The sequence below is a fragment of the Mustela erminea genome, chromosome 5 (assembly GCF_009829155.1).
Source record: "Mustela erminea isolate mMusErm1 chromosome 5, mMusErm1.Pri, whole genome shotgun sequence".
In the NCBI taxonomy this organism is placed as follows: Eukaryota; Metazoa; Chordata; class Mammalia; order Carnivora; family Mustelidae; genus Mustela; species Mustela erminea.
In genome coordinates this window covers 26,877,810-26,902,234 of record NC_045618.1, presented here as the reverse complement: position 1 = coordinate 26,902,234, position 24,425 = coordinate 26,877,810, and the positions used below count along the sequence as shown (strand labels likewise).

Genomic DNA, 24,425 nt, shown 5'->3' with positions numbered 1-24,425 from the left:
GTATAACATAAGCAAATTTCATACTCTGGGGTTGTATTTTGGTCTAGTAAGACCCAACTAAGGTAAATTGTTGAACTCCAGCTGAACTAATCCCAAAGTTAAATGTACTGCTGATTCTCAGTAGTTTGGAAAAAAGAAGTAACTGATGTTCAGAGACAATCAACATCATTGAATTCAGCAACATGAGAATTTTGAAAATCATATTTTTTTTCCTCAACCGGAATCTTGTGGGTGATGCAAATACACCCTTGCAAGCCTAGGGTGATATTATTTGATAAAGGAATGCTAGGAAACAATGATGGTACCAGAGTAAATGAAGCCACAGGAGAGGAAACTGGGTCAAAACTCCCTGCAATTCACACTTGAACTCAGACTGCCTGGGAATGTGGGGCTGAGGTCAAGCATGAGCATGTCCCAGCAAGCAGTGACTCACGAGTGTGGGCACTGGTACCTCCAAGGGCTGCGAAGGAAAGTTATAGAAGGGGAGTCTTGGCCCAAGAGAGAGCTTCTTGGATATTTGCTTTCACCTTTTACAGATTTCTTGGCAACGATAATTGGCAATTGCTTCCAATATCTGAAACCATTCATAAACATCACCACATTACAGATTCAATAAGGGATTAGCAAGAATATCACTTTAAAATGCAATTAATGTGTGTGTGTGTGTGTGTGTGTGTGTGTGTGAGTACGCATGTGTGTAAGTGTGAAATACATAATAGAAATATTTGCCACGTACTCCTGTACTGCTCATAGGTAATGTATAACTTCAGATAAACTGAGCAGTGTCCTTCCTTCTTACTCCAGTTGGTCACTACTGGTCTGGGGAGGGTGAAAGGTAAAGAGGGAAACCTACTGCTCTTCACTCATCACTACAGCAACATTTAGAGATAGAGGTATCCAACCCAATAGACCAAGTTGAAGAGCAGGAACGATGTGGGGAAAAAGACCCGCGAATATGAGTCCAGCTCCAAGATGTCTATGTGAATACGCCCTTTTCTCCAAGATCCTGATTTGCATTCTTCATAGCAGCAGAAGAAGCTCTGACAGTCTTTGCCATCCAGACACTCATAGACACAGGTATCTTCAAATTCCTGCCAGTAGACAGAATTGTTTAAAGTGATCATTGCAGGTGGTGGTGGCCTCATGTCGAGGAGAGAATAGTTCTGTAGGCAACAAGAACAACACAAAAATCATCATGAAATGCAATAAGAACAACCTGAGATGAATCAAGCAATAGATGTGTGTTATGTCTGTCCTTTAGATAAAGAGAATAATGTCATGCTCCTTCCCACACATCCTTGTACTGGACATTTTGATCTTTGAGTGTTCAGTCTGCCAATTTTATATTTGCAAATTTAATGCAAAAAAGTATGGTGAAGTTTTCAAAACTTGCATAACTCAGATTATTGATGAGGGAGGTTGAGAACATTTTCAGATATGTATTTCAAGTCTCTGTTCTGGCTACTTTTCAATTGATTGAGGGTAAATATGTACATATTGCATATAATCCCTTAAATGTTAAGAAGGACACTTCAAATGTGGAGAGATAAATTTGTTATTTCCTAACTAGTAAATAGTAAAAACTATGCTATATAAGAATGATGAGAGAATCTTCTTGTTCCATGTAATTTGCATTAAAAAAATTAGCTTTCAGTGTGTGGTGGTCAGACACCACTTGTCATATCAAGAGTCACAGCCAAAAGTGTGTACAATTGGAATGTTTTATTTTCTGCTTCCCAGGCTTTCCTCCTGATGTGGAAAATTCAATGGAGAGGAGATGGCTTATGTTCACTCATAAGTAAGAGAAAGTGGCTTTAAATAGACTTGTCGATTTCTCAGACACTTGTTTGAATTCTTCCAAATAGCTACGAGTTATGTATTAAATTGATAATAATTGTTTGCCACACATACCAAGGGCCAGTCAGGAGTGTCATGGTACAGGCTTCTACCTTCCTCCACAACTCCAGGCAATGAACAGAAACAAAAACTTTGTTGTTCTATAGGCTCTACTGTGGACACATTTTAGGTTAATGATTCTTAACTCTGAGTGGATATAAAAATCACTGGGGTGGTGGGTGGTTGCTGAAAAAAAAAAAAAGAAGTAGTCCACTGCATTTGAGGAATCTGCATCTTTTTGGCAAGGTTCAGTTGGAAAAATCTGCCTTTATTAAATAATAATTGCATGTGTGTTTGGACAGTGTTCAATCAGATAGTCATTTTTCATTTCTTCAACACTTTGTGCTGTGTAGTGACACAGAGATGAGAAGCTGGCCATTATTGGCAGGACAGGCCTAAAGGAAGATGTTGATGCAGAAAAGACATCAGAAGTTTCTGAGGGGGTGGGTAAAGCTCCCTAGAGATCTAACGGGTGACAAGAGGAGCTGTAGGCAAATAAGTAGCAAGATTTCTGGGGGCCAGAGAAACCCCTATTTCCCTTCTTCATTTAGCGAACTAAAAACTCATGATTGTTGAAATGTATACAAGCCTGATCTAAGAATTAAGAGAGTTCTATTTATATCTTTATAGTTCACTGTTTTGAAATAAAACTAATTGCGTTTTATAATATTGCAAAAACTTAGATGCTAAGAGCCCTAAAAAGCCATATGTTAAATTGCTTCAATACTTTTTAAAATGCATACCTCTCATTTGTCATAAAAGTTTCAAACTGTGCTAAAAATTGGGAATTTAATTAATGAGTCCTCAAGGTCATCTGCAGCCAAGCAGGACCTGACTCACTCCTGCTTTGCCTACCTGTACAGTGCAGTCCTATGACTTCCCCGGAAATGTTATGCTTCCCGGGTGGCATGTACATATGAAATGGTTAGCCTTGCATTTTACAGGTTAGGAAACTGAGGCACAGAAATGTTCAGACAGCTTGTCCCAAAGTGCACACATGATTGTTAGTGAGGCCTGGCTCCTGTCCCTCATTGCTTGGAGGCTGCCCATCTCTATAGATGTTAGTGGGAATGGCCCTTTAACTAGACTATCCCTGTGGATCTTTCAGAATCGCTTTGAAGACATGGACAATTATCATCCAACCTTGGAAAACTCCCTTTTTATTCGGCTGCTTTATGAACTTTTGTTGAAGATCTCTCGGTGTCTTTTCACCTGGCCTAGAGCCCTTTCTCTGTGAATTGTATTTCTACGTACTTTCTTCAAGGTCCTCACACTTTCCCTCTTAAAAAATAAAAAAAACAAAACCAAAAACAATTCTTACAGTTTTGTGAAAATTTCTTTTTTCTCTATGGTAAAAAATTCTTTTTTGGCAGTATCTTTTCTATACCAAAGATGTCAATACTTCTTCTTCCACTCCCAGCTCCCTGGCTGTGTGTGAAATGTGTTTTCTGGGCCTCCGGCTATTTGTTCTGACTTGTCTCTGTTACAACATCCCCACTTCAAACCTTTTCCATTACTTTTCAGTCTGTTACTATTTGGGAGCATTTGCTGGCAAATCTGTATGTTCTCTGTGGCTTCCCACAGCTGTAAAAGTGGCTTCACCACTCACCTTCTGTCAGAACTAAAATGATACACTTGCAGAGTACAGATAACTAAGTAGTCTCCTTGAAAAAGCATGTTAAAATGCACTAAACATAAATTACTGATCAGCAGTTAGAAAACCACATATGAGGGGTGCATAAAACATTCAGTGTAATTAGTGAATTGATATGTATAAAGGGATGCAAGTAGTTACAAATAAATTTTGTTACATAATAAAAAGGTAGGTCACATCAGATTTTTAAAAACATTTCTCAGTTTTTCAATAGTTAGATTCTTACCTCAATCCACATATTAAAAATCCATATGCATTAATAAATAAAATAATAATATTATAAATTGTTGAAACTTAACCAATATTTATAGAGCTTAATTTCACTGTATTTCAGTTTTCTCATCAGTAGAAGGGGTTGTTGTGAGGATAAAATGAATTGGTACATGAAAACACTTAGAACATAGTGTCCAAAAGAGTAAGTGCTCAAAAGAAAGTGAGGGGGAATTAATCATTCTGATCAAGAGGCAGAGACCACAAAAGGGAAGTCTGATAGATTTGGCAACAGGAGATTTAAAATGATGCATGTGGAAAAAAGCACAAGAAATAACAGTGACAACATTGTCATAAAAACTGAAATAAAACTACATAATAAAAAACATATTAATATCCTTAACTATTTGATATGTGACTATATAATATGCTTTATGTTATATAAGATACACTATACATAATATATAGTATAAATAACTGGCAGATCATTACTTTAAAAAGGTTAAAAGACAAAAAAGTTATATAAAAATTTTTCATAAAAGTCAAAAGACATAAAAACAATTCACCAAAACAGAAATGCAAGTAAAAATAAATAAGCAAAATATTCAACTTTATCAATAATCAAAGAAATGCTAAGGGAACAGTTTACAGAAGCCATATTTTTGTTTGGCTATCAAACCTAATACAGGGAGAGTTCTGAGTGGTGGGTGCCCCATACTGCTATTGGAGCCATGCAACCCTTTTGGTCCAGCAATTTTGCTTCTAGGAATTTGTATTAAGTTAATAGTCACAGGTTTATACAAAAATGCAGTGATAAGGATATGTATCAAAGTGAGAAGGTGTGAATTAGCCCAGTATCCAGCCAAGATTGTCTGTGCATCAATCATGAACATATAATGCAGTCATTGAAATGATCCTATAAAATAATATTTATAAGACAGAAACTTATTCATCATGTATTTTGAGTTAAAAAAGAGGAATATATATGTATATGCTAATCCCTAGGTAGAAGGATGATGATTATCTTTTTTCCTTTATTTTCCAAATTGGATATTTAAAAAGTATACAAATTTTTGTGGGGTTATGTACATTGCTCATTGTTCTTCAATACATGCATACAAAAACAGCTAAGATATCATTCAATCTTAGTTTAGTAAGAGTTCTCAGAAATATTTGCACCTTCACGGCTATACATACGGAGGGGGCTTGTAGGCTTATTCGCTCATGAATCCATCTTGAGGAATCTGGATGTAACAACTACAAGAAAAACAGAAAAAAAAATAATTAGGAAACTTCTGTGGAAATCTGCATCATAGATTACCTTAGCTAAGAGCAATCTTTGAGGTATGATTACATCAATCTATGTCACTGGTAGGTGAAGTTAAAGAGGTGCATTAGGGTCATATTCATATATTCAGAATATCTTGTTTTTTTGACATCTTGTTGAAGTAGCTATTTATAAAACATATCATAAGATCCAAGGAATAATGATCATTTATTACAAACTCTCCTTCCACTTCTTTTCCAGAAAATCTTTGCTACTGGAACTCACCGATGTTTTCTTCTTAGTGGTAGTTGGTTTTCTACAACTTGAATAGTAGTTGAGGGTGGCGTACTCCATCAGAGCAGCAAAGACAAATAAGAAGCAAACTGTCACAAAGAGGTCCATGGCAGTCACATAGGACACACGAGGCAAGGAATTTCTGGCGATTGTGCTGAGTGTGGTCATGGTCAGCACTGTGGTGATGCCTGTACAGGGAATAGTTATCAAGTTGTAAAAGGAGCCAGACAAAATTCCTCCACACCAACAGTGTTCTATTTTTAGGTAAATCCTTCTTGGCATTGCATATATGTAATAATACTTTAAATTTTAATGTCTATATAATCTTGCGAGCATTTTCATAAAATTTTTGTCATAGTTCATACAATAACGTTAAAATACCTGAATTAAGCCAACACCTTTCAATTTATTCAGAAATTCTTAGTTTCACATTGTCTTTTATTTTATTTTATTTATTTATTTATTTTCAGCATAACAGTATTTGTTGTTTTTGCACCACACCCAGTGCTCCATGCAATCCGTGCCTTCTCTAATACCCACCACCTGGTTCCCCCAACCTCCCACCTCCCACCCCTTCCAACCCCTCAGACTGTTTTTCAGAGTCCATAGTCTCTCATGGTTCACCTCCCCTTCCAATTTCCCCCAACTCCCTTCTTCTCTCTAACTCCCCTTGTCCTCCATGCTATTTGTTATGCTCCACAAATAAGTGAAACCATATAATTGACTTTTAAATATTTTCTAAATAATGATAGTTTGCAGTCCTCCATACATTCTGTCTCACATCTCACACTGTTCTTCTGCGCAGATAAACTGTTTCCTTCCTTACTTTTTCTTTTTGCAATTTTAAACTCCAACCTTTCTTTAGGACCCAGTTGAAGTACTTCTCTTAATGAGGTGGCATTGCTTATAGCACCCCAAAGAGAGTTGATAACATGGGAATCTGCACTACCTTTACCTTCTATGTGCCTGGTTTCTGCATTTGCACAAGGAATTGCATTTGTCTTTCTAGTCTTTGTATGTCTGTCTTTCTGAATAAATTGTGTGATTATTATAAGCAAAACTGTATCTTGCTCATCTTTGCTTACTTGTCATCAAGCATTGTGCCTACCACATTTTAGGCATTTCAATGAATGCTTCATATGGACTATATTGATTCATTGATTAATTAGCTAACTAATAACAGTGTTAGTCTGACTTTGACTATTTTATAAACATAAGTCAATAATAAATATTTATTTATTAAATAAATATTTACTTATTTATTTATTAAATAAATATTTAAACAAAGTCTGTGGACAAGAGTCAAAAAACAGACACATATGTGATGGATGGTTTAAAAGGAAAAGTCAAAAAATGGGCAGAAGACATGAACAGACACTTCTCCAATGAAGACATACCAATGGCTAGCAGACGTATGAAAAAATGTTCATCATCATTAGCCATCAGAGAAAAATAAAATCAAAACCACATTGTTACATCAGTTAGAATGAAAAAGATTAACAAGGCAAGAAACAACAACTGTTGGAGAGGATGTGGAGAAAGGGGAACCCTCTTACATTATTGGCAGGAATGCAAGTTGGAACAGCCAACTCGGAAAACAGTGTGGAGATTCCTGAAAAAATTAAAAATAGAGCTACCCTAAGGCCCAGCAATTGCACTACTGGGTATTTACCCCAAAGATACAGATGTAGTTTAAAGAAGGGTCATATGTACCCTGTTCATAGCAGTAAAGACCACAATCACCAAACTGTGGAAAGAGCGAAGATGCCCTTCAACTGAAGAATGAATAAAGAAGTTATGGTCCATATTATGCCTCTATCAGAAAGGATGAATACCCAACTTTTGTAGCAACATGGACGGGACTAGAAGAGATTATGCTGAGTGAAATTAGTCAAGCAGAGAGAGTCAATTATCATATGGTTTCACTTACTTGTGGAACATAAGCAATAACATGGAGGACATTAGGAGAAGGAAAGGAAAAGTGAAGGGGGGATTGGAGGGGGAGATGAACCATGAGAGACTATGGACTCTGAGAAAGAAACTGAGGGTGTTTTTTTTTAAGATTTTGTTTATTTATCAGAGAGAGAGAGGGGGAGAGAGCGAGCACAGGCAGACAGAATGGCAGGCAGAGGCAGAGGGAGAAGCAGGCTCCCTGCTGAGCAAGGAGCCCGATGTGGGACTCGATCCTAGGACGCTGGGATCATGACCTGAGCCGAAGGCAGCTGCTTAACCAACTGAGCCACCCAGGCATCCCGAAACTGAGGGTTTTAGAGGGGAAAGGGGTGGGGAGGGGGTGAGCCTGCTGGTAGGTATTAAGGAGGGCATGTATTGCATGGAACACTGGCTGTTATACTTAAACAATGAATCTTGGAACACTACATCAAAAAATAATGATGTATGATGACTAACATAACACAATAAAAAAAAGGAAGGGAGTTTACTAAGCATTAAGAAGAATGAAATGACTAGATGATTATTACACAAGAGGAGTTAAGACTAACTCTCTTCTAGATGAGTTCCTGCAAAATCAGAAACTGCTAGAGCTGCTGGACAGGGAGGCTAGTGACATGGACTCAGGAATCATAGGAATATTGACATTAACACTCACTACTTTGTGCTTGCATGAGGATACTATAAAATATCCACCAGGTAATAATACTCCATGATAGGGTAGATATGATAGATAAGTGCACATGAGTTTCTACCTTTGCTGGGCATCAGTGCCTCCTGGCACCTCCTCAGGAGGGTTAGCCAGCGCCAGCTAAAGAAGGATGCTAACAGCATAGGGTGGACAGCTTAGTCATGTGTAAAAGGATATTGACATGGAGGTCAAAGCCCTCAGCCTTGCTCTGGGCCTTCTCAGCCTTTGGTCATGTAAAGTCACCTACCTTCTTTGAACTTGTTTCTTTAATCAGTACAGTGAAAACAGAATGCCAAGCTCTCTTTTCTATAGATGAGGAAAAAGTGCTGTGTAAACTTGGAAAGTCTACACTGATGATAGATATATTCTTATTGAAATAATGATTTTCTAATAAATATCCAATTTAACTTTAAAAAAATGTGACCATGTCATTCTACAGAATACGTAAGTAGGATTTTTTTCACTAAATTTGGGGATTGTTAACCTCAATTTCTTCTATTTTCTTTTTTTCCCTTAATTATTTCTTTTCTTACCATAGCACATACCCTCCCCAATGTCCACCACCAGCCAACCCATCCCTCCCACCTCCTCCCCTCCAGCAATCCTCAGTTTGTTTCCTGAGAGTGAGAGTCTCTAATGGTTTGTTTCCCTCTCTGGTTTCATCTTGTTTCATTTTTCTCTCCCTTCCTCTGTGATCCTCTGTCTTATTTCTTAAATTCCTCATATCAGTGAGATAATATGATAATTGTCTTTCTCTGACTGACTTATTTCACATAGCGTAATACCCTCCAGTTCCGTCCACATCATTGTGAATGGCAAGAATTCGGTTTCTCGGTTTCTTTTTTCTTTCTTGATGGCTGGATTATATATATACATACATACATACCTATGCATATATACATATGCATACATATATACACACACATACACATACACATACATACATACATACATACCACATCTTCTTTATCCATTCCTCTGTTGATGGACATCAAAGCTATTTCCATATTTTGACTATTGTGGACATTGCTGCTATGAACATTCAGGTGCATATGCCCCTTCAGATCACTATTTTTACATCTTTAGGGTAAATACCCAGCAGTGTAATTGCTGGGTCATTGGATAGCTTTATTTTCAAATTTTTTAGTAAACTTCATACTGTTTTCCAGAGGGGCTATACCAGCTTGCTTTCCCACCAGCTGTGTAGGAGGGTTCCCCTTTCTCTGAATTCTTGCCAACACCTAACATTTCCTGACTGGTTAGTATTAGCCTTTCTAACTGGTGTGAGGTTATATCTCATTGTGGTTTTGATTTGTATTTCTCTGATGCCAAGTGATGTGGAGCACTTTTTCATGTGTCTATTAGTCATTTGGATGTCTTCTTTGCAGAAATATCTGTTCATGTTTTCTGCCCATTTCTTGATTGGATTATTTGTTCTTTGGGTGTTGAGTTTGCTAAGCTATTTATAGATTTTGGATACTAGCCCTTTATCTGATATGTCATTTACAAATATCTTCCCCATTCTGTTGGTTGTCTTTTGGTTTTGTTAACTGTTTCCTTTGTTGTGCAAAAGTTTTTTATTTTAATGAAGTCCCAATAGTTCATTTTTACCCTTGCTTCCCTTGCCTTTGATGATGTTTCTAGGAAGAAGTTGCTGTAACTGAGGTTGAAGAAGTTTTTTCCTGTGTCCTCCTCAAGAATTTTGATAGATTCCTGTCTCACATTGAGGTCTTTCATCCATTTTGAGTCTAGTTTTGGGTGTGGTGTAAGGAAATTCTCCAGTTTCACTTTTCTGCATGTGGCTTTCAAGTTTTCCCAACATCATTTGTTAAAGAGATTGTCTTTTTCCACTCAACATTCTATCCTGCTTTGTCAAAGATTAGTTTACCATAGAATTGAGGGTCCATTTCTGGGCTCTCTATTCTGTTCTATCAGTCTCTGTGGTTGTCTTTGTGCCAGTATCATACTGTCTTGATGATGACAGCTTTGTAAAAGAGCTTGAAGTCTGGAATTATGATGCCGCCAATTTTGGTGTTCTTTTTCAACATTCCTCTGGCTATTCAGCATCTTTTCTGGTTGCATATAAATTTTAGGATTATTTGTTCCATTTCTTGAAAAAAAATTGATGGTATTTTGATAGAGATTACATTGAATTTGTAGATTGCTCTGGGTAGTATAGACATTTTCACAGTATTTGCTTTTCCAGTCCATAAGCATGGAATGTTTTTCCATTTCTTTGTGTCTTCCTCAAATCCTTTCATGAGTATTCTATAGTTTTCTGAGTACAGATTCTTTGCCTCTTTGGTTAGATTTATTCCTAGGTATTTTATGGTTTTGGGTGCAATTGTAAATAGGATTGACTCCTTAATTTCTCTTTCCTCTGTCTTGTTGTAGGTGTATAGAAATGCAACTGATTTCTGTGTATTGATTTTATATCCCGACACTTTACTGAATTCCTGTATGAGTTCTAGCAGTTTTGGACTGGAGTCTTTTGGGTTTTCCACATAAAGTATCGTATCATCTGCAAATAATGAGAGTTTGACTTCTTTGTCAATTCAGATGTCTTTTATTTCTTTTTGTTGCCTGATTGCTGAGTTTAGACTTCTAGTACTATATTGAATAACAGTGGTGATAGTGACCATCCCTGCTGTGTTCCTGAGCTTAGGGGAAAAGCTCTCAGTTTTTCCCCATTGAGAATGATATTTGCTGTGGGCTTTTCATTGATGGCTTCTATGATATTGAGGTATGTACCCTCTATCCCTACACTTTGAAGAGTTTTGATCAAGAAAGGATACCATACATTGTCAAATGCTTTTTCAGCATCTATTGAGCATATCATGATTCTTGTTCTTTCTTTTATTAATGTATTGTATCACACTGATTGATTTGCAGATGTTGAACCAAGCTTGCAGCCCAGGAATAAATCCCACTTGGTCATGGTGAATAATCCTTTTAATGTACTGTTTGATCTTATTGGCTAGTATTTTGGTGAGAATTTTTGCATTCATGTCCATGAACGATATTGGTTTGTAATTCTTTTTGAAGGGTTCTTTGGTTTGGGGATCAAGGTAATGATGACCTCATAAAATGTGTTTGGAAATTTTTCTTCCATTTCCATTTTTTGGAACAGTTTCAGGAGAATAGGTATTAATTCTTCTTTAAATGTATGGTAGATTTCCCCTGGGAAACTGTCTGGTCCTGGGCTCTTGTTTCTTGGGAGATTTTTGATTACTGCTTCAATCTCCTTACTGGTTATGGGTCTGTTCAGGTTTTCTACTTTTTCCTGGTTCAGTTTTGGTACTTTATACATCTCTAGGCATGCAACTGTTTCTTCCAGATTGTCAAATTTGCTGGTGTAGAGTTGCTTGTAATATATTCCTATAGCTTTTTGTATTTCCTTGGTGTTGGTTATGATCTCTCCTCTTTCCTTCACTATTTTTATTACTTTGGGTCCTTTCTCTTTTCTTTTTGATAAGACTGGACAGTGGTTTATCAACCTTATAATTCTTTCAAAGAATCAGCCCCTAGTTTCATTGATTTCTACTGTTATTTTGGTTTCAATTTCATTGATTTCTGCTCTGATCTTTATGGTTTCTCTTCTGCTGGGTTTAGGCTTTATTTGCTGTTCTTTCTCCAGCTCCTGGAGGTAGGGTTCAGTTGTGTATTTTTTAAATTTAATTTTATTTTATTTTCAGTGATCCAAAATTTGTTTTCTATGTACAACACCCAGTGCTCCATGCAATAATGTGCCCTCCATAATAGCCACCAACTGGCTCACCCAACCCCCATCCCTCTCCCCTCCAAAACCCTCAGTTTGTTCTCAGAGTTCACAGTCTCTCATATTTTATCTTCCCCTCAGATTTCCTCCAACTCACTTCTCCTCTCTATCTCCCAATGTCCTCAGTGTTATTCCTTATGCTCCACAAGTTGGTGAAACCATAAGATAATTGACTGCTTGACTAATTTCACTCAGCATAATCTCCTCCAGTCCCATCCATGTTGATACAAAAGTTGGGTATTCATCCTTTCTGATAGAGGCATAATATTCCCTTGCATATATGGACCATATCTTCTTTATTCATTTATCAGTTAAAGGGCATCTTGGCTCTTTCCACAGTTTGGCGATTGTGGTCTTTACTGCTATGAACATTAGGGTACATATGACCCTTCTTTTCACTACATCTGTATCTTTGGGGTAAATACCCAGTAGTACAATTGCAGGGTCATAGGGAAGCTCTATTTTTAATTTCTTAAGGAATCTCCACACTGTTCTCCAAAGTGGCTGCACCAACTTGCATTCCCACCAACAGTGTAAGAGGGTTCCCCTTTCTCCACATCCTCTCCAACACATGCTGTTTCCTGTCTTGCTAATTTTGGCCATTCTAACTGGTGAAGATGGTATTTCAATGTGGCTTTGATTTGAATCTCCCTGATGGCTAAGGATGATGAACATTTTTTCATGTGTCTGTTAGCTATTTGTGTGTGCTCTTTGGAGAAGTGTCTGCTCATGTCTTCTGTCCATTTTTTGACATGATTATCTCTTTTGTGTGTGTTGAGTTTGAGGAGTTCTTTATAGATCTTGGATATCAGTCCATTGTCTGTAGTGTCATTTGTGAATACCTTCTCCCATTCTGTGGGTTGCCTCTTTGTTTTTTTGACTGTTTCCTTTGCTGTGCAGAAGGTTTTGATCTTGATGAAGTCCCAAAAGTTCATTTTTGCTTTTGTTTCCTTTACCTTTGGAGATATATCTTGAAAGAAGTTGTGGGGCTGATGCTGAAGAGGTTACTGTCTATTTTTAGCTCTAGAATTTTGATAGATTCCTGCATCACATTGAGGTTCTTTATACATTTTGGGTTTATCTTTGTGTATGGTGTAAGAGAAAGGTTGAGTTGCATTCTTATACATGCAGCTGTCCAATTTTCCCAGAATCATTTATTGAAGAGATTGTCTTTTTTCCACTGTGTATTTTTTTCATCCTTTGTTGAAGATTATTTGACCATAGATGTGAGGGTCCATATCTGGGCTCTCTACTCTGTTCCACTGGTCTATGTGTCTGTTTTTATGCCAGTATCGTGCTTTCTTGGTGATCACAGCAGTAGTAAAGCTTGAAATCAAGTAATGTGATGCCCCCAGTATTGTTTTTGTTTTTCAACATTTCCTTAGCAATTCGATGTTTCTTCTGGTTCCATGCAAATTTTAAGATTGTTCCAGCTCTTTGAAAAATGCTGGTGGAATTTTGATCAGGATGGCATGGAAAGTATAGATTGCTCTAGGCAGTATTGACATTTTAACAATGTTTATTGTTCCAATCCATTAGCATGAAATGTTTTTCCATCTTTTTCTGTCTTCAATTTGTTCCACGAGTGTTCTGTAGTTCCTCGATTACAGATCCTCACCTCTTTGGTTAGGTTTTTTCCCAGATATCTAATGGTTCTTGGTGCTATAGTACATGGAATTAATTCTCTTATTTCCCTTTCTGTATTTTCGTTGTTGATGTATAAGAAAGCAACTGACTTCTGTACGTTGATTTTGTATCCTGCTACATTACTGAATTGCTGAATGAGTTCTAGTAGTTTGGGGGTGGAGTCTCTTGGGTTTTCCATATAAAGTATCATGTCATCTGTGAAGAGAGAGTGTTTGACTTCTTATTTGCCAATTTGAATGCCTTTTATTTCTTTTTGATGTCTGATTGCTGATGCTAGGACTTCTAGTAATATGTTGAACAACACTGGTGAGAGTGAATATCCTTGTCATGTATTTGAGACCTTTTTTGTTTCTTGAGAACAGCTAGTAATGCTCTATACTTTCCTCTCAGGACCACCTTTGTTGCATTCCAAAGATTTTGAACAGTTGTGTTTTCATTTTCATTTGTTTCCATAACTTTTTAAAATTCTCATTTAATTGCCTTGTTGACTCATTCATTCTTTAGAAGGATTCTCTTTAACCCCCATGTATTTGAGTTCTTTCTAATATTTGTCTTGTGGTGGAATTCTAGCTTCAAAGCATTGTGGTCTGAAAATACGCAGGGAATGATCCCAATCTTCTGGTACCAGTTGTGTTCTGATTTGTGACCCAGGATGTGATGTATTCTGGAGAATGTTTCCTGTGCACTAGAGAAGAATGTGTGCTTTACTGTTTTGGGGTGGAATGTTCTTAATATATCTGTGATGTCTGTTTGGTCCAGTGTGTCATTTAAAGCCTTTATTTCCTTGTTGATCTTTTGCTTATTTGATCTGTCCATTTCAGTGAGGGGGTGTAAAGTCCCTACTATCATTGTATTATTTTTGATGTGTTTCTTTGATTTTGTTATTAATTAGTTTATATAGTTGGCTGTTCCTGTATTAGGGGCATCGATACTTAAAATTGTTAGACATTCTTGTTGGACAGACCCTTTAATATGACATAGTTTCCTTCCTCATCTCTTATTATAGTCTTTGGCTGAAAATCTAATTGTCTAATATACGGATTGCCACCCCAGCTTTCTTTTGAGGTCCATTAGCATGGTAAATTGTTTTCCATCCCCTCACTGTAAATCTGGAGGTGTCTTTGTTCTAAAATGAGTTTCTTGCAGACAGCATATCAATGGGTCTTCTTCTTCTTCTCCATTCTGATACCCTTTTGATTGGGGCATTTAGCCCATTTACATTCAGGGTAACTACTGAAAGGTATGAATTTAGTGCCATTGTATTATCTTTAAGGTGACTCTTACTGTATATTTTCTCTGTTCCCCTATGGTCATTTCTCTTATGCTCTCTCTTTGATTAGAGGAAAATATTTCCTGTAGGGCTGGTTTGATATTTGCAAAATTTTTTAGTTTTTTTTGTCCTGGAAACTTTTTATCTCTCCTTCTATTTTCAATGACAGCCTAACTGGATACAGTATTATTGGCTGCATATTTTTCTCATTTCATGCTCTGAATATATCAGGCCTGTCCTTTCTAGCCTGCCAGGTCTCTGGATAGGTCTGCTGCCAATCTAATATTTCTGCCATTATAGGTTACAGACCTCCTGTTCCAAGCTGCTTTCAGGATTTTCTCTTTGTCTCCACTACTTGTAAGTTTTACTATTAGATAACAAGATGTTGACTTATTTTTATTGATTTTGGAGATGATTCTCTGTGCACCACGGATTTGGATGCCTGTTTCCTGCCCCAAATTAGAGAAGTTCTCTGCTATAATTTGTTCCAATATACCTTTTGCCCCTCTCTCTCTTCTTCTTCTGGGATCCTAATTATTCTAACATTGTTTTGTCTTATGGTATCACTTATCTCTTGAATTCTCCCTTTGTAATCCAGTAGTTGTTGATCTTTTTCTCAGCTTCTTTATTCTCCATCATTTGATCTTCTATATCACTAATCCTCTCTTCTGCCTCATTTGTCCTAGCAGTAAGACCCTCCACTTTTGATTGCACCTTTCAATAACTTTTTTTAAAATTTCAAGTTGGTTAGATTTAAGTTATTTCTCCAGAAAGAGATTTTACTTCTCCAGAAAGGGATTGTCTATTATCTTATGTGTTTTTTTCAAGCCCAGCTAGCATCTTTATAATTGTCATTCTGAACTCTAGTTCTGACATCTTACTAATGTCCATATTGATTAGGTCCCCAGCAGTTGGTACTGTCTCTTGTTTTCTTTTCCTTTTTTTTTTTTTGAGGTGAGTTTTTCCACCTTTCCATTTTGTCCAGAGAAGAATAGACAGGTAAGAGAACAAAATGCTAAAAGAGAAACAAGACCAAAAAAATATACAATAACCAAATCAGAAGAGACCCAAAATCAGGGGGGAAAGAAGGGAAAATAAAACATATGGTTAGGCTGATAAATAGAACAGAGCCACACACTTGATTTTGGGTGTATCTTGGTCTGTTAGAGGAAACTGCCTCCCAAAATTTTAAAGGAAGAAAAACTTACACACACACACACACACACACACACACACACACACACACGAACAAGAGTAAACACGATGAAGAGATGGAATGACTTTAAGGATGAAAATTTTAAAAAGATTTTTAAAAAGGAATTGGTAACTAAGAAGCTGGTTGAAAAAAAAGAAAGACAAAGAAGGGAACATGATCAGGCTGGAGACTAGAACAAAGTCATATGCTATATTTAGGGTATATTTGGTCTGTTAGAAGAAACTGTATCCCAAATTTTAAAGAAAGGAAAGCTTATATGTATACAAAAAATAAGGTTAAATATAATGAAGAGAGAGAATATGACTATAAAAATGAAAATTAAAAAAAAGATTTTTAAAAGGTATTGATAAGATGAAATAGTTAAAATATGTTAAAACAGGAAAGAGGTAAAATAAAAAAATAGAAGAAAAAAATAAATTTTTTAATGTTTAACTTTGAAAAAGTAAAGAATCATGGGGGGGAAAGCGATGAATTCTAATGTGCTATATTCCCCTAGATCTGGAGTTTTGCAATTCTTTGATCAGTAAACTTGATCTTGGCTGGATGTTCTTGCTGATCTTCTGGGGGATTTGCAGTGATTCCCAAATGTCTTTGCCCAAGGTAGAATTGCACCACCCTTGGCAGGAGCCATGTTCAGTAATTTGCTGTTTTGCTCTCAGTAACTTTTGTTCTCTGAACCCTTTCTGTACAGCTATGGAGGACAGGAATGAAGATGGTGGCCTTCCAATCTCCAGCCTGGAGGAGCTGAGAGCTTGCCCCCCCCCCTTCAGTGTGCCCTCAGAGAAAAGCAGTCAAACACTCCTGTCTCCCTGGTTTCCAGCCATATTTCAAGTTCACCCAGACTGTGACTGAGCCTTCTTATCTCTGGTACATGGACGGGCCCATTTGGAGTCTCCAAACCCAGCAGATTCCTGTGGCATGTTCTTGTACCACTCCTCTTTGGGGAGAGAGAGGAAGTCTCCTTGGATCTGCCAGTTGTGGATTCCTTGCTTGAAGAGTAGTGGCCTGACAGTGCCTCAGATAACAGTTTAAGGTAATCCTGAGCTGAGAGCCTCCACCTTGGCTCCATCACTGCAGGTGGTTCCCCTGCTCCAACACCTGGGAGCTCCGCCACACTCAGGCACCCCTGGTCTTTTTGTGACCCTGAGGGTCCTGAGACCACACCCATCCCAGTGAGGGCTCCAGCCCCCACTTAGCCTCTGGAGTGATGTCCCTCCATGGAGCAGACTTCTAAAAGTTCCAATTTTGTGCTCTGATGCTCTACTATTTTCTGGGATCCAGCCCCTCTCCCTGTGGCCTATCTTCTTGTATATCACCTCAGACTCACCTCTCTGCATGTCTTACATCCCAGAAAGTGTTAGCTTTTCTGTTTCTAGAATTGTTGCTATTCTTCTCTTTGATCTCCTGTTTAGCTTGTAGATGTTCAGAATGGTGTGATAACTATCTAGCTGAATTCCTGGGACCAGATGAAATTTAGGTCTCCTAATACTCTGCCATCTTGCTCCTCTTCTCCAAAGCTCATGTTATTATTATCCCCATTACATAGTAAAAGCAAATCCAATGTGATGCATTTCTGTTACCCATCTATATCTACCTCACAATGTAGTGAGGCTCAATGTGGAGTGAGGATCATGGACAACATTTGGCAATGTCTGGCTTTAATCTCATTTATTTAAAAAAATATATATCTCATTCATTTTCTCTTCTCATTTTAGAACCCAAGTTATAGTTATACATATTCATATTGTCCTACTGATCATTGAGGCTTTCTACATCTTTTAAAATCTTTTCATCCCTCTCTTCTTCAGATTAGATAAATTTTATATGATGGTATTCAATTATGCATGATCTTTTTTTCTGCCATCTTCAATCTACTAGTAAGCTCAGTTAGTGAATTTTTCAATTTAATTATTATACATTTCATTCTAGAGTTTACTTTTTAATATACTTTACCTGCTGTGAATAACTATCTGTTCATTAACTGACATTATATTTTCCTGTAAGAACTTTACCATTGTTATAATAACTTGCCTTAAACTCATGTCTGCTGATTCAACACCAGATTTTTCTTTTTATATTGACTATTTTTTTAAGATTTTACTTATTTATTTTACAGAGAGAGATCACAAGTAGGCAGAGAGGCAGGCAGAGAGAGAGAGGGAAGCAGGCTACCCGCTGAGCAGAGAGCCCGATGTGGGACTCGATCCCAGGACCCTGAGATCACGACCCGAGCCGAAGGCAGCGGCCTAACCAACTGAGCCACCCAGGCACCCTATATTGACTATTTTTTGTCTTTATCATGGGTCACATTTTCCTGCTTCTAAGAATACTGAATAATTTTTATTGAATACTCAATATTGTGGATGATATAATACAAAGATTATGGAATGTATCATCCTTTTTTAAGCCATGTTAAATGCTTTCTTATGGCAGTTAATCTACTGATGGTTCTCCTTGACCTTGTTATGGTTTGGTTTAAGCTTTATTTAGAGAGGTTCTAGAGTACCCCTTCAGTCTCAGGCATAGCCTTTTCTGGTGTCTTAACCAAATATTCTGATGTTAATGACTTTTCTCTACTCTTCTGGACTGTAAATCCATTATCTTCAAGCATTATATATTTCTAGTATCTCTATCTCCTTAATGCCACCATGGTGACTCTTTGACAGGACTTTCATAACTTCACATTGTGCAACCATTACTACATATTATATTGTTTGAGAGCTGATTTTTCAAGTCATGCTTACTATGGCACCTGACCAATTCTGAGTTCATAACCTCAAAAATAGTTACTAAATTTATGTTGTGACTTTGCTGAATACTTTATCAATTCTATTGTGTATTTTCTATAAGCATGCAAAACTAACACTGGTGGAGGTCTTACAGGCTAGTTTATCTTGCTCAAAAAGTACTATGTTGGTTGAACAAACAAAGAATAAAGTAACAAATACAGAAAAAAAATATGAGACATTTGCAGAGACTTTGAAATTGAGAAAATGCCCTCTTTTCTGAAAAACATGTTTAAGCAAACACAACCTTTATATCACTCTTACCCATTATCTGTTTTCACACATAAAAATATTGAAAGTTAAGTAATGCTCCTATCATAAAGAAAGATTGGTATAAAAATGTTACATAATCCTAAAACCCCTGGAATTTAGTGTTTTATTAGGAGGACTTTGGGCATCAGAGGATAATTCATGAAAAGACTTTGAGATTTAGTGTGTAGATTGTAGCTGGAAAAAATGATCACTTTCTTTTTTGATGGTAAAGTTGCTATAGGCAATCAGAACTTTTGTCACTAAAAGACTATTTTACTGATATTAGGTCTTTAGTCCTCAAAAGTATATGAAAAGCTGTGTCCCTTTACACTAATGTAATGAGACTTTTCAGTGTGGCAGATTCCCAGGATGTGACTATATTTTTATGATGACTTCATCCTTAGAGCATAGTATCAGATGATGCAATTGATTTGTTCTTAATCTCTAACCCAGCTTATTTTAAGTGGTACACTTGGAACTCTATTGTCGGAAAGAGTCTAACTTGACTACTTGAAACAATCTAAGCACAGTTTAAGTAGCCTTCAAATTAGATCAATTACATTTGAACTAAATCTCTTACACTGGAAGAATTTTTATGAATACTTCTGTATCAATATTACACAAAATGACGGGAGACTTGTTTTTGTTTTTGTTTTTGAAACTCACCTAATGCTGTTCTTGCTGGTGTAGCATCTTTTTTTATCCAAAATGACACCCAGGATAAAACCACAGTCAATATACAGGGAATGTATGTTTGAATAGTGAAGTATCCCATTCTTCTACTCAATTCAAAATATATGGTCATGACAACATAATCACCTGTAATAAAATATTATCAAAAGTAAAACAACTTTCTTTGATTAAAGAATATTTCAGGGAAATAATTTTGTTAAATGTATGACCTGAATAAAAATATACAACTACAATAAGATCAAATTGTGAAAAACGGTCAAAATGCTGGTGTTCTTAAACTTAATTTTTATAAATTTTATTTTATCCATGGCTGTGCAGGACCTTTTACTGGTCACTGGAAAAAGACAAACAAACATATTAATTGATAGAGGAGACAGACATGCACATCTATTCTGTGATAGACCATTACTCAATGAGCTATTATTGCTTGAGCCCAGCTATTTGTTTTATGTTTAAAATAAAGGGAAACATAATCCACCCTCAAGCAGATACATAGTGATTCTGTTTTTTTAATAATAACAGAGCTAAACATAAACTTTCATACATAAATTTATGTAACAATTTTATATTTCTATTTTATAGCATTATTTTAGCATATCAACCTTGTATTTTATGTTTTATTTGATATTTTTATGTTGATCTTATCCTTTCATGACTCCAGCAGTTAGGCTGTGCCAACCCAGAAAACAAACACAAGAAATCATTTTATGACATTCTGCTTCCTCCCACTAAAACAAAGCCACACCATAAAAGTTATTACTAAAGATTCCATGAGATTCCTTAAAGAGTTGGGAGAGGGTGCACACTTAATGCATTAGACAATTTATTCCAAAATCATTTCTTTTGTGTCCTTTCTAGGCAACATCCTGTTGAGAACACATCTGTCCCCCACCTCCGCTTGACCTTCACTCTTCAGCATTCTGGATTCAGCATTTTGGCACCTGAAATTACCATGTGCAGATCTGAACTATCATCTTCCCCCACACCAATGCCTGCTCTTCTCTCACCAAAGTCAAGTCCTTCTCACTAGGCAAGGCAGAAATACAGAAGCTACCTGTGACTCCTCCTTTTCCCTTCCTCATTTCCTGCATTGTTCTCAGTTCCTTTCCCCACAAATGCCAGATTCTATTACAGCTCCCATCTGTCTCCTAACAACTAACCCTTTCCCACTCCTGACAATTCTATGTCCTATCATCAAAAAGATCATTCTATGAGGAAGTGGTGATGCAACATGGGGGCTTAAGTGGGTAGGAAAAGAATAAATGAAACAAGATGGGATTGGGAGGGAGACAAACCATAAGTGACTCTTAATCTCACAAAACAAACTGAGGGTTGCTGGGGGGAGGGGGTTTGGGAGAAGGGGGTGGGATTATGGACACTGGGGAGGGTATGTGCTTTGGTGAGTGCTGTGAAGTGTGTAAACCTGGTGATTCACAGACCTGTACCCCTGGGGATAGAGTATTATGCCTCCATCAGAAAGGATGAATACCCAACTTTTGTAGCAACATGGACGGAACTGGAAGAGATTATGCTGAGTGAAATAAGTCAAGCAGAGAGAGTCAATTATCATATGGTTTCACTTATTTGTGGAGCATAACAAATAGCATGGAGGACATGGGGACTTAGAGTGGAGAAGGGAGTTGGGGGAAATTGGAAGGGGAGGTGAACCATGAGAGACTATGGACTCTGAAAAACAATCTGAGGGTTTTGAAGGGACGGGGGGTGGGAGGTTGGGGTACCAGGTGGTGGGTATTATAGAGGGCACGGATTGCATGGAGCACGGGGTGTGGTGCAAAAATAATGAATACTGTTATGCTGGAAATAAAAAAAAAAAAAAGAAAAAAAAAAGAACTATAAAAAAAAATAAAAAAAATAAAAAATTAAAAAAAAAAAGATCATTCTAAAACATAAATATCCAACATATCTCTCCTTATAATCCTTCACCAACATCTTGCTACTCTTGTATTATTGTCATGAATTTAGTATGGTCTATATCGTTCTGCATGCAATGCCCTTTGCCCCTTGTAAAGGAAGTCTGCACTCTGGACATCAGAGTCTCCCCAAGTCCTCAGATATACCAAGACCTTTTCCCTTGGGCCAGTAAATCTCTATTTATCTGCCTAGGTGATCTTTTCTTTTCCCCTGCATCCCAGTAATTCCATTCACTTTGAATCTCAGCTTAGAAATCATTTATTTTACCAGGAAATCCTCACTATGCCCCTCTCAACAACTCTTATTAATTCATTCCTATAATTGCTAATATGTTATTCAGACCAATAAAATGATTGGGTTATAGAATATCTCTCTCTTGTTTACCAGTGTTATTTAGTGATAAGCAATCGATTAGTGTGTGTTTAATGAAAAGATGATAATGAAAGTCCCGTTTTTACTTAAGAAGATTGAAAAGGAGATTCTATTGAGTCCATATGAAAACTGCCTTTTAATTATTAGAGATTTTGTGGTGTTCTCTTGTAGCAGTATTCAGGATGGTTGATAGAAACATCAATACTGAGATCATTTTCCAAGAAACACTTAAAATTTCTAAGCAAATTAACATTTCACTGCAAAGAAATAAAAATGATTAACCTGAAGCAATCAAAAGACACAAAGATATTTTTCTAATATGAATGCCAAGTTACATCATTTCCTGGGGAAATATTATTGAATTATGTGTGATACTTAAATGTCTATTATTTTTTACAAAAAATTTCAATTAAAAGCCAAGCAGAAAACAAACATAGAAAGACAAAACATAATAAATCAGTTATGAATGCAGCGTCGATGGAATATCCAGAGTTGAATAATTTCTTCAGCTACCACTATAGTTTTCTGAGAAAGATAAAGAGGGACAATTTCAGAGAAGACCCACAATTCATTTTAGTAAACCTATCTGCTTCTCCCCAACCAGAAGTAAATGGACACTATACCTGTGCTCAGCATACATCTTTGCTAACCCAGAGATCTGCTGAATGTCCCATTATCAAGTATGAAAGACAGATGGACTGTCAGGGCCACATTCTGGGGCCTGATATAACTCAGTTGGTTCTTGGTGAGGTTTTGGGACACACTACAAGAAGCAGTTCCAGAGAGGGAGGAATTGTGGGTTCTAGACCATTGCCCCACATAAGAACAACACATAGTCAATGTGCCTCTCATCCTAAATTGGAAGGCAGAGGCCATGGGGTCTTAATTTCCAGATGCATCACATGTTTCTGTATACACATAATTTGTTTGTGTAGGCCTGAGGAGAAGAGATAAAAACCCTCAGAGGATGCAAAAGTTCCTCCCTATATCTGTAAACGTGAAAAGCTCTTCAGAGAGACCAAGTATATGCCTAAGTTATATCTGCCATTAGGTTTAGGGCTCTTGACTGAAGAATAATGTAGTTCTTTCTATCTGCTCCCCTTCTGTAAGTGTACATATACCCACACACATACATTCACACACTCAGACACTCACACACCCCCATGGACCCAGTCTGCTCCAACTTGGGTGTGAAGTCTCAGCTCCTGCTTTGTGTTCCTTGGACGATTTTTTCCCTCTCTATGGTATGTTTAAGCCATGTGCAGCTTTCCTAATGCAGTTCATGAACTGGACCAGAATGGTTTTCATTTTCTGTTATAAGTTCTTTCCAAACCAAAGGGACATAGATTTTGGTTGGCTCATGCCAGATAATAGGGATCTAGAATGCACAGAGGTTCTCCAGAGTCTACCTGGAATGTGCCTGATGCCCACTTCCCTGAGGGAAAATGGAAAAGAAAAAATTGGGGAGGCATTGAGAAGCTTCTCTTTGATCCATCAAAGTAAAAAAAAAAAAAAAAAAAAAAAATCAACTTGGGCCTAGTGGAATTATAAGAACAAGTTGCTCTTTGCCAATTGTTCATTTGTGTGTGTGTATGTGTGTGTTTCCTGAGCCAATGTAAGCTTTTTGGAAGAGCACCTGTAGCACTACCTTTTAGCACAATGGCACATATTTATGAAATACAAATTTATTAAGCTAATACTGTGTTTCATGAAGTTGGAAGTACAAAGATTAGTAAGAATCAGAGTTCTCCCAAAGCTAAAGACTAGCCAGCCACATTTTCTGTACTCCAGCATTTTTTTCCAGAAAGAATGATTAAAAATAATTATTTACTCCATGCTATCAATAAGCTTGTTTATTTATTACACCTTATGCACCAAAAACTTCCTTTGAATTTCTCATTTTTTTAATTATTTTTTATTAACCTATAATGTATTACTTGCCCCAGGGGTACAGGTCTGTGAATCATCATTGAATCTCTCTTAAACATCATTGCTGTTTCTCCAGATTTGCTCCCCTTGTGATGGTCATGTCTTCTCACTCCTTCACGCAGGTATCTCCTTGGTCTCCTTTCAAAATATCCTAAGTTAGTACCCTTCAAAAGCTGGCCAAGACTTGGTTATTAGAAAGCAATATTCAGTTAAGAAAAAAAAAAGTTTTTCCATGGAAGACTTATCTTTTTCTTTGGTTTGTGACATATGTTCATGAATTAAATCCTTCATTTTAAGGAATTAAATCTATCAAACTTTTGTTACTGTTCGTGCTGTTGAGAATCTGTTTCTTATCCGGAGATCACAAAGGTATTATATTGTTTTTGTCTATAAGTTTTGTTTTTATTTGTATATGTAGTTGATTCTTCTCCAAATTAAATTTCTTAAAGTCCAAGATTGGCTGTCACAGCATCATTCGTTGTCATCCTCAGTCATCCACAATGCCATGTAAGTATGGATCTGTTTTGTTCACATATCCATATATGTACAGATCTGTTTTACATGTCAATTCCAGCATAATTACCTCAT

At 36.9% G+C, this 24,425-nt stretch overlaps 1 protein-coding gene across 4 annotated transcripts in view; it reads right to left on the bottom strand.

Moving 5' to 3' along the window:
• Positions 1-448: 448 nt before the first annotated feature.
• The window catches only part of GABRG3 (gamma-aminobutyric acid type A receptor subunit gamma3), a 668,605-nt gene continuing 644,628 nt past the window's right edge, over positions 449-24,425 (bottom strand). For 3 of the 4 annotated variants that reach the window (XM_032342305.1, XM_032342308.1, XM_032342309.1), the window contains 4 exons: positions 19,578-19,730; positions 5,313-5,509; positions 4,940-5,017; positions 449-1,163 (listed from right to left, as the gene is read on the bottom strand). In XM_032342305.1, coding sequence (XP_032198196.1) covers positions 882-1,163; positions 4,940-5,017; positions 5,313-5,509; positions 19,578-19,730 — 710 coding nt within the window. In that variant the 3' untranslated portion in view covers positions 449-881. The remainder of the gene's footprint in view (positions 1,164-4,939; positions 5,018-5,312; positions 5,510-19,577; positions 19,731-24,425) is intronic. The other variant, XM_032342306.1, reaches the window with a different exon arrangement.